This window comes from Juglans microcarpa x Juglans regia, chromosome 2D (genome assembly GCF_004785595.1).
Source record: "Juglans microcarpa x Juglans regia isolate MS1-56 chromosome 2D, Jm3101_v1.0, whole genome shotgun sequence".
Lineage (NCBI taxonomy): Eukaryota > Viridiplantae > Streptophyta > Magnoliopsida > Fagales > Juglandaceae > Juglans > Juglans microcarpa x Juglans regia.
Genome location: NC_054596.1, coordinates 36,755,752 through 36,765,160, shown reverse-complemented (window position 1 = coordinate 36,765,160; position 9,409 = coordinate 36,755,752). Strand labels below are relative to the sequence as shown.

General features: G+C 39.0%; 2 protein-coding genes across 2 annotated transcripts; one reads left to right on the top strand and one right to left on the bottom strand.

The window, feature by feature from the left end:
- Positions 1–745: 745 nt before the first annotated feature.
- Positions 746–1,603, bottom strand: LOC121249481 (polyprotein of EF-Ts, chloroplastic-like). The gene is made up of 2 exons (XM_041148188.1): positions 1,389–1,603; positions 746–875 (listed from the first exon to the last, which is right to left on the bottom strand). The coding sequence occupies exons 1-2, from the start codon at positions 1,601–1,603 to the stop codon at positions 746–748; spliced, it is 345 nt and encodes a 114-aa protein (XP_041004122.1).
- Positions 1,604–8,936: 7,333 nt separating this feature from the next.
- On the top strand, positions 8,937–9,374 carry LOC121249480 (secreted RxLR effector protein 161-like). Its single transcript, XM_041148187.1, has one exon. The coding sequence runs from the start codon at positions 8,937–8,939 to the stop codon at positions 9,372–9,374; it is 438 nt and encodes a 145-aa protein (XP_041004121.1).
- The last annotated feature ends 35 nt before the right edge of the window (positions 9,375–9,409 follow it).

Below are 9,409 nucleotides of genomic sequence, written 5' to 3'. Positions count from 1 at the left end.
AATTAGATCACTCTCATCTTAAATTAGATCACCCTCATCCAACCTCCATATCCTTGTAGCTGCCACCAAACCATGTTCCATGGGCTTCCTCACATCTTTGCTTCATGTTGAAGTAGGTGTATTTTTATCCCTCTGATGCTTCAGTTCCTGTTTTTGCATTTTCGACTGTTTCCCCAAAGGTGAACAGGACAAACCTCCTAACTTTAATGTTCTCCCTAATTGCATCTACAGATTGTTTTTACCGAGTCCTTCAGCAAAGTGCTGTCATTCTTAATGAAAAGGCTGTTCTAAAAGAGCCATCTCTCCAAGCCTTTTTGATATCCTCCCCTCAACAATTCTCTCTCTAATGTTCTCGGGTTTTCATAAGATGCCCTCTCTCTGCATCTCAAGCTCTTTTTCCTTGATCACATGAATGCTCTCGGGAATATCCTCACTGGATACGAATTGCATAAGTGAGCTGGTCACAACTTGCATTGCCAGATCATCAACCTGCTCCTGGAAATTCTCACACCCACAAAGTTAATCTCGCAGTTTACTTCAATTAGCACTCCCACGTGGGAATCATGAATGTAGGCCCTGCCTAGTTTGCTTTTACAAAACTTCTCAAAACTATCTCATCTCATCTCATTATTACAACTTTTTCAAATTCTCATACAAAATAAAATAAACAATTCAACTTTTTTAAATCTTAAAACAAAAATAATATTAAAAAAATATATTCTAACAATATTTTATTCAACTTTCTTTAGTAATCCTGTGCCCTCTCAAGATCCCCTCCAGTTTCGAAAAGAGCTTTCTTGCAGTCCATAATCCCTGCTCCAGTTTCTTCTCGTAGCTGTGTACCCTTTACGGCAGACACTGTTACTGTTGGTGACCTGCCATAGGAAATAGAACGAATTTAACATTCGTAAGGAATATAAGAAAGTGAACTCTAATATATATTTGTTGGGCCATTAAGCTATTAGTTCAAGAAGGACGAATTTCCATTTTGTGAAAAGAAACATGCTGATGTAAACTGGGAAAAGAGAATAAAAAGGTTCGTCACACCAGATAATTTTTAACAAAAATGCTGACCCATAAAGATCTATATAACTGAGGAATTTTTCAAGGATCGTGAACAGCATTGATTGCTCCAGATATTTTATTAAACATTTGCTGGCACTATGAATAAGAACTCATGCGAGAATTATTTGGTTCTTTTTCAATAATGGTAGTCTTGTGCCATAGCATTGGCGATCTTCAACTCATAAAACATCAACTTCTTTGCACTGTGCCGTGTTTTGGTTCAAAATTTCATAGTAGTTTATCTAATTTTCTTCTGGAACATCTTCTCTTACGAGATACTGCACTTAAGGGCATGCAGCCACTTGCATGGCTAGTTCATCAGCCAGCTCCTTAAAAATGTCACGCCGGGAAAATCTGTCTCCCAGTTCACCTCTACCAAGACACCAATCCTGCTATCATGGATATATGACCCTATCCTTCCTTCAGCAGTGGCTCTGCTTGCTTTCTCTTCTGGACTTGCTAAGCCTTTCTTTCTAAGGAACTCATGGGCTTTAACAACGTCCTGTCCAGTCTTTGAGAGATCTTTCTTGAAATCCATCATTCCAGCTCCTGTTTCTTGTAGAGGTTCAGAAGGAAGGAATGTTTTGTATTTCTCATTAATTGAATAGCTGTGTACAAGTCGTATATATATACAAGAGATCCTAACAACCTTCATCTATTTTTGAGAATATTCTCAAACGGTTGGTGTGCATTACAATCCATTGCACATTACACATAGTTTGTTACATAATGTCTGCCACAATACAACCGTACCTAGAGAGTAGGCACCAACCTCTAAGTAATTTCAGAAGATTCTAGAGTAGCAGCTGAGGTGGTGGAACATCTTGGACCAGCTGAGGTGGTGGAGCATCTTGTAGGAGCAGCTGAGGTGGTGGAGTGTTGCTGAGTCATTTGAGGAGTGGAAGATAATGTAGACTGCTCAATACGCCCATACGAGCTAAACGGTTTATCAATGACAGTGAGGCTCATTCGCAGCAAATGAAACCGAGAGGAGACAAGTGGCTTGGTAAGGATGTCGGCCAATTGATCTTTTGATGGAAGGAAGGCAACTTGAAGTATTTTGGCTGTGACCCTGTCACTCACGAAATGGAAATCAATTTCCATGCGTTTCGTGCGGGAATGGAGAATGGAATTGACTGATATATAAGTTGCACCAAGGTTGTCACACCAAAGAATTGGTAATTTTGGAAGAAAAATGCATAATTCTTTAAGAAGAGATTGAACCCAAAGTAACTCAGCTGTGGCTTTAGCAAGGGCCTTATATTCGGCCTCTGTGCTGGAGCGAGCAACAGTGTACTGCTTGCGAGAACTCCATGACACCAGGTTTCGACCAAGAAAAATACAAAAGCCACCGGTAGAGCGGCGGTCATCTGGGCAACCTGCCCAATCGTCATTAGAAAATGTTTGAAGCTGAAGAGAAGATGATTTGTGAATAAGGAGACCAAAATTTAAGGTTTGTTTGAGGTACCGAAGTAATTGCTTAACAGCTTTCCAATATGAGTTTTTTGGATTGTGCATGAATTGAGAAATTTTGTTGACTGCAAAGGTAAGATCAGGTTGAGTTAAAGAAAAATATTGTAGACTCCCCACAACACAATGATAGAGAGTTGGATCAGAGAAGGAAGGAGTATCGGAAAGTGAAAGGAGAGTGGAGGTAGCCATTGGAGAGGTGACACCATTGGTAGATAACATGTTTGTGCGAGAGAGAATATCACGAATGTATTTTCGTTGTGAGAGGTGGATTTCATTTGGTAAATAAGAAATTTCAAGACCAAGAAAGTAGGATAATTTACCAAAATCCTTGATGGAAAAAACAAAACTAAGGAAATGAATGAGATGATCAATTTGGGAAGAATGGGAGCTGGTGACAATAATGTCATCCACATAGACTAGCACATAAATCATAACATAATGACAGGAATAAACAAATAAAGAGGGATCGACTTTAGAGGGAAGAAAACCATATTCATAGAGTCGAGAGCTAAGCTATGCAAACCATGCACGGGGAGCTTGCTTGAGGCCATAAATGGCCTTTTGCAAGCGACATACATAGTTAGGATGTTGAGGGTGAACAAAACCAATAGATTGTGACATGTACACAGTTTTAGTGAGATCGCCATGGAGAAAGGCGCTCTGAATTTCAAGTTGGTGAAGGGGCCAACCATGAGAAATGGCGAGAGAGAGAACTAACTGAATCGTGGTGGGTTTGACTACAGGACTAAAAGTCTCGGAGTAGTCAATATCCTCTTATTGATTAAAGCCTTTCGCGACAAGACATGCCTTGCGCCGTTCAATAGTGCCGTCGGCACGATGCTTCGTGTGAAAAACCCACCTGCAACCAACAACTTTAGAGAAAGGGGGTGGGGAACAAGAGTCCATGTTTGACTCTGAATTAGGGCCTGAAACTCACTGGTCAAGGCATTTCGCCACTCAGGGAAGCGAGAAGCAATGGTATAGGAAGTGGGTTCTTTGGGGATTTCAATGAAGGAACTGAGGTAGTGGCAAGGTGGAGGATAGGGAATTTGACCATCAGAAAATTATTTGGGGTGAGAGGAATTGGTCTTGGATCGAGTAATAATAGGAGATTGGGGAGGGATTGATGGTGGATTAGAGGTCGAATCAGATAGAGGGGTGAGGTGTTGGGGTTGGTGATGTAGGTACAGACGTCGGGGTTGAGGTTGAAGAAGGAGATGGAGATATAGAGGATGGGCTGGATGTGATAAGTGGACTAGGATTTGAAGTTGGGCTATTCGGTGTAAAAGAAGAATATGGGCCCAAAATGGATATGGAGAAAATAGGTAAGATGGTGTGTATGGGCATAGAGTTTGTAGGGCTCGAGATTGATGATGAAGCATAAGGGAAGGAATTTTCATTAAAAAGTACATCACGGGAGATGTACATTCTGTTTGATGGAAGATGAAAACATTTATAACCTTTGTGAGTAGGACTGTAACCAAGAAAAAGGCAAGGGAGAGAACGAAAATTGATTTTATGATTATTATAGGGCCGAAGCTTGGACCAACACTCGGATCCAAACACTATAAGAAAAGAGTAATCGGGTTCTTTATTATAGAGAAAAAAATGTGGAGATTTATTTTTAAGAGAAGGAGAGAGAAGAAAGTTAATTAAGTAGGCTGCATTTTGGGATGCATCGGCCCAAAATTTATGGGGAAGAAAAGCTGTTGCTAAAAGAGCAAGGCCCATTTCAATAATGTGACGGTGTTTTCTCTCAACCACACCATTTTGTTGGTGAGTGTGAGGACAAGAGAGACGGTGAGAAATTCCTTGGGAATTAAGAACACGAGTGAGGGGTCGAAATTCCCCACCCCAATCACTTTGAACACTTTTGATTGTAGTATTGAATAAACGTTCAACATATGGTTAGAAACGTTCAACATAGGTGTCAAAGAAAGATAGATGTAGCATCACCTTTTGAAGCAAAAGGATAAAACCAACTCTAAAGGTTATAATCATCAACAAAAGAGATATAATAACGGAAATCATCTCGTGATATATGAGGGGATGGACCCCAAACACCTACAAAAATTAATTGCAAAGGTCCTAAGGATTGATTAATAGATGATTTAAAAGGTAATTGTTGACACTTGGCAAGAGGACACGTAGAACATAAAAAATTAGGTTGAGAAGGGATAAACGGCAAGCACTTGGTGCGCAAAATTTGAAAAACAAGCCGAAGAGTTGGATGGACAAGACGATGATGCCATTGAGCGACAGTGCTCCGTTTGCCAAGAAGAGCAACAGGGGTTGACTTTGAGGAGGTTGGAGAAGGAAACAGATAGAGGCCATTATGTGTTGGTCCTTGGAGTAACAGAGTTCTCGTCCATTTGTCCTTCATAAGAAAATTAGATTCAAGAAACTCAAAGAATACAGAGTTATTACGGTAAAATTGTTGGATAGAAACTAGATTCTTGGTGATTTGAGGAACACAAAGTAATTTACAAAGGAAACAAATTAGAGGTGGAAGTATAGATTTGGGAATCACCAATGTGTGTTATTGGGAGTCTAGTGCCATCGCCTACTAGAATTTGTTCAGGACCAAGGTATGGCTCCAGATAGAGATTTAAGTTTTGGAGATATGAGGTGAAGTGGTTTGTTGTAGCTGAGTTAGGATACCACTGACGATCAGAAGGGACTGAGAACTAGTGTAGTGATTAGAGAGAGATCGTGGGGGCTCAAACTGGTAAGCTTGGTCGAAATGATGATAGCACTACAAGGTGACATGACCAACCTTATTACAGACTTGGTAGGTTGGTTTATTGAGCTGTTGTGAAGAGGATTGAGAAACTTGAGTGAAGCGGCCACCAGGAGGGCGACCACCACGACTATTATTTCATCCCTCATGATAGTTGTTTCGACCCCACGGTTACCACTGTGATTTGTGAATGTGGTAGTGAGATTGATAGAGGGATTTGGAAGAAGACCATGTTGGATGTAGGTGAGGGAGATACGACTTTCAAATGTGAGAAGAAGATTGAATAGTTCAGCTAAACTTATAGGAGTGGATCTTGTAGTAACAGAGACAACAAAGGATTCATAGTCAGAGTTGAGACCATTTAGTAAATACGAAAAGACTTTAGAGTAGCGGAAAGGCTCACCAGCTGCTGCCATGGTGTCGGAGAGAAGACAGACTTTGCGATAGTAGTCAGTCACAGAGAGAGCACTTTTTTCGAGGTTTGTAAGTTGATGACGAATTTGAAAAATTTTAGCATGAGATTGGGAGGTGAATATTGTTTCGAGAGTAACCCAGAGTTCACGGGAAGTGCGGGAAGCTATGGCTTGGGCAATGATTGGTTCAGTGAGAGAGGAAAGTAGAGCATTGAGAAGAAGTTGGTCAGTGCGACGCCATTGCAGATAGGCTGGATTGGTTTGAGGGGGAGAAGGACTGGACAGAGAGGGAGAGGCAGTAGGAAGGATGGGAGGAGGAGTGGAGCCGTCGATGAAGTGAAAGTGGTCTTGGCCATGGAGGTAGGGAATGATTTGGGCACGCCAGAGCAAGTAATTATCAGAACCAAGTTTGACAGAGAATATGGGAGAAATTACTTGAAAGTTGGAAGGTGGTGAAGATGGATGATTCTTTTTCAGAGGATGAGCCTTCATCGGCCATGAGGAAGGATTGGTAATCAAGGGAGAAAGGGAGGGACGTTAGTCATGGTTATGCTCTGATACCATGTAGAGGTTTAGAAGGAAGGAATGTTTTGTATTGCTCATTAATTGAATAGTTGTGTACAATTCGTATATATATACAAGAGATCCTAACGACCTTCACCTATTTATGAGAATATTCTCAAACAGTTGGTATGCATTACAATCCATTGCACATTACACAGAGTTTGTTACATCGTGTCTACAATAATAATACAACCGTACCCAGAGGTAGGCACCAACCTAGTCTAAGTAATTCCAAAAGATTCTCAAGTAGCAACTGAGGTGATGGAGCATCCTGAAGGAGCAGTTGAGGTGGTGGAGTGTTGTTGAGTCATTCAAGGAGTGGAAGATGATGTAGGCTGCTCAATATTTCTTCACTCAGTTGCTTGATAAGAGTTGGTGATACATTGATATAACAACTACAGTCCATATATAAATAGAAGTTAATAGTGGAAAAGACAATCGAACGGTAAGAGATTTCTACTGCTATGTGAATCATCTATAAAGATAAAATGAATTCAAATTTTTTTTTTGGAACTTGACCCCAACTTTTCTTCTCAAGTAAAGCATGAAGATGGAAAGTTAAAAAATGTTGAAAGTAAAGGTATCATTGCTGTCCACACTAATGGAGGTAGTAGAAAATTTATTCATGAAATTCTCTATGTACCATGTTTATCCCAAAACCTCCTTAGTGTTGGTCAACTACTCAAAAGGAGTTATTCTTTACTATTTGATGATGGTGAATGCACAATATATGATAAGAAAAACAATTTGACTGTGGCCAAGGTAGGCATGTCTCAAAATAATGTTTTTTCTCTTAGCATGACATCAAATGAGAAAATGGCATTAAAAAGTGAGAGTAGTGTAGATGAATCTCATCTTTGGCATCTAAGATATGGTCATTTGAATTATCAAGGCCTTCAATTGTTGAATCAAAGAAATATGGTGCTTGGCTTTCCTTCGATACAAAAAAATGACCATATTTGTGAAGGGTGCATATATGGCAAAATGCATCGCCTTCCATTTCCAAAGACAACTTGGAGAGCTTGTGTTCCTTTAGAGCTTGTGCACGCTAATATATGTGGATCAACTAGAACTCCATCTTTAAATAACAAAAGACATTTTCTTTTGTTTGTTGATGATTATACAAGGATGATGTGGATCTACTTTTTGATAAAAAAAAACCAGAAGTTTTTTCATTCTTCTTCAATTTAAAGCTCAAGTAGAAAGGCAAAGTGGCTATGAAATGAAGACACTAAGAACAAAATGAAGTTGTTGAGCGTAGAAATCGAACAATTAAAGAAATGGCTAGGAGTATGCTTAAAGGAAAAGCACTTCCCAATAAACTTTGGGCAGAAGCTGTCAACACAGCAATTTACATTCTCAATCACTCTCCAACAAAGGCTATCCACAATAAACTCTATTTGAAGCTTGTCACAAGTAAAAGCCATTGGTAGATCAACTCAAAGTGTTTGGATGCATCGCATATGCTCACATTCACTCTTAAGAAAGAGAGAAGTTTGATGAAAGGGGGAAAATTTTATTTTTATTGGCTATAGTGATGAATCTAAAGGTTATTGCCTTTTGAATCCTAATATAAAGAAGCTGGTAATTTCAAGAGATGTTATTTTTTATTAAATGACGACTTAGGAGTGTGAAGATAATCTCCAACAGACCACAAATTTCAAGCTTCCTTCATTAGAAAAGACTTAGGAAAATACAAGTTCTCTGCAAAGTCCAGATTTTGTCCAAACACCAATACATGTCACAACACCATCAAGATCTCCAAGCACATCCTCAACAAGTCCATATTCATATGATTCAGATGGTCCTCCAAGATAGGTACGTTCATTGTCAGATGTGTACCAATCTTGTGAATTTGCATTTTTTTCTTGTGAGCCACAAACTTTTGAAAATGCTGTAAAAGAAAATGTATGGACAAAAGCCATGGATGAGGAAATAGCTCGCATTGAAAGAAATCACACTTGGGAATTAGTGAATCTGCCCAACGGAAGAAATGTGATTGGTTTGAAGTGGATCTATAAAACCAAGTTCAATGAAGATGGCTCAATTCAAAAGCGCAAGGCACGTTTGGTTGCAAACGGATATGCACAACTGCCTGGAGTGGATTTTCATGAAAATTTTGCATCGATAGTTCGCATGGAAACAATTAGAACTGTTTTGGCTTTAGCTACACAATTAGAGTTGTAAGTGTTTCAACTTGATGTTAAGTCAAAGTTTTTAAATGTTAAATTAGAATAAGAAGTATATGTAGAACAACCAAATGGCTGTTTGAAGAAAGGTGAAGAAAACAAAGTGTACCAACTTCGAAAGGCATTATATGGCCTAAAATAAGCCCCAAGAGCATGGAACAACAAGATTGATAGCTATTTTCGCCAAAAAGGATTTCAAAAAAGCAAAAATGAGCCATCATTGTATGTTAAGCATGAAGGTAGTGGAGATTTTCTAGTTGTTTGCTTATATGTTGATGATTTGATCTATATGGGCATAAGTATGAAGATGGTTGAAGATTTTAAAATAGCTATGATGAAAGATATGAGATGACTAATTTGGGATTGATGAAATACTTTCTTGGTATTCAAGTAAGACAAACAAAAGGTGAATTCTTTATTTGTCAAGAAAAGCACATTGAGGACTTGCTGGAAAAATTTCATATGATAGGATGTAAGCCAGTGTCTACACCTATGTCACCTAATGAAAAACTGCAGCAAAATGATGAAGCAGAGAAAGTAGATGCAAAGGCTTACATAAGTCTTGTTGGTTCCTTGATTTATCTCACAAATACAAGGCTAGATATTGTTCATTTTGTTAGTATATCAAGGTTTATGAATCAGCCCAGTAAGTTTCATTATGCAGTAGCAAAAAGAATCATTCATTACTTGCAAGGAACAAAGAAACTTGGCACTATGTACAAGAACAAAATTGACAGCAAACTCGTTGGTTTTACTGATAGTGATTGGGCTGGATCACTTGAGGATAGAAAAAGCACATCAGGCTACATTTTTTATTTGGGTTCAAAAGTATTGCTTGGAGTTCAAAGAAGCAAAAGACAGTTGTCTTATCCTCTGCAGAAGCCGAATACATTGCAGCAACAAATGCCTCATGTGAAGCTATATGGATAAGAAGGATACTTTAGACTTGAACCAAAAGGTTGAAG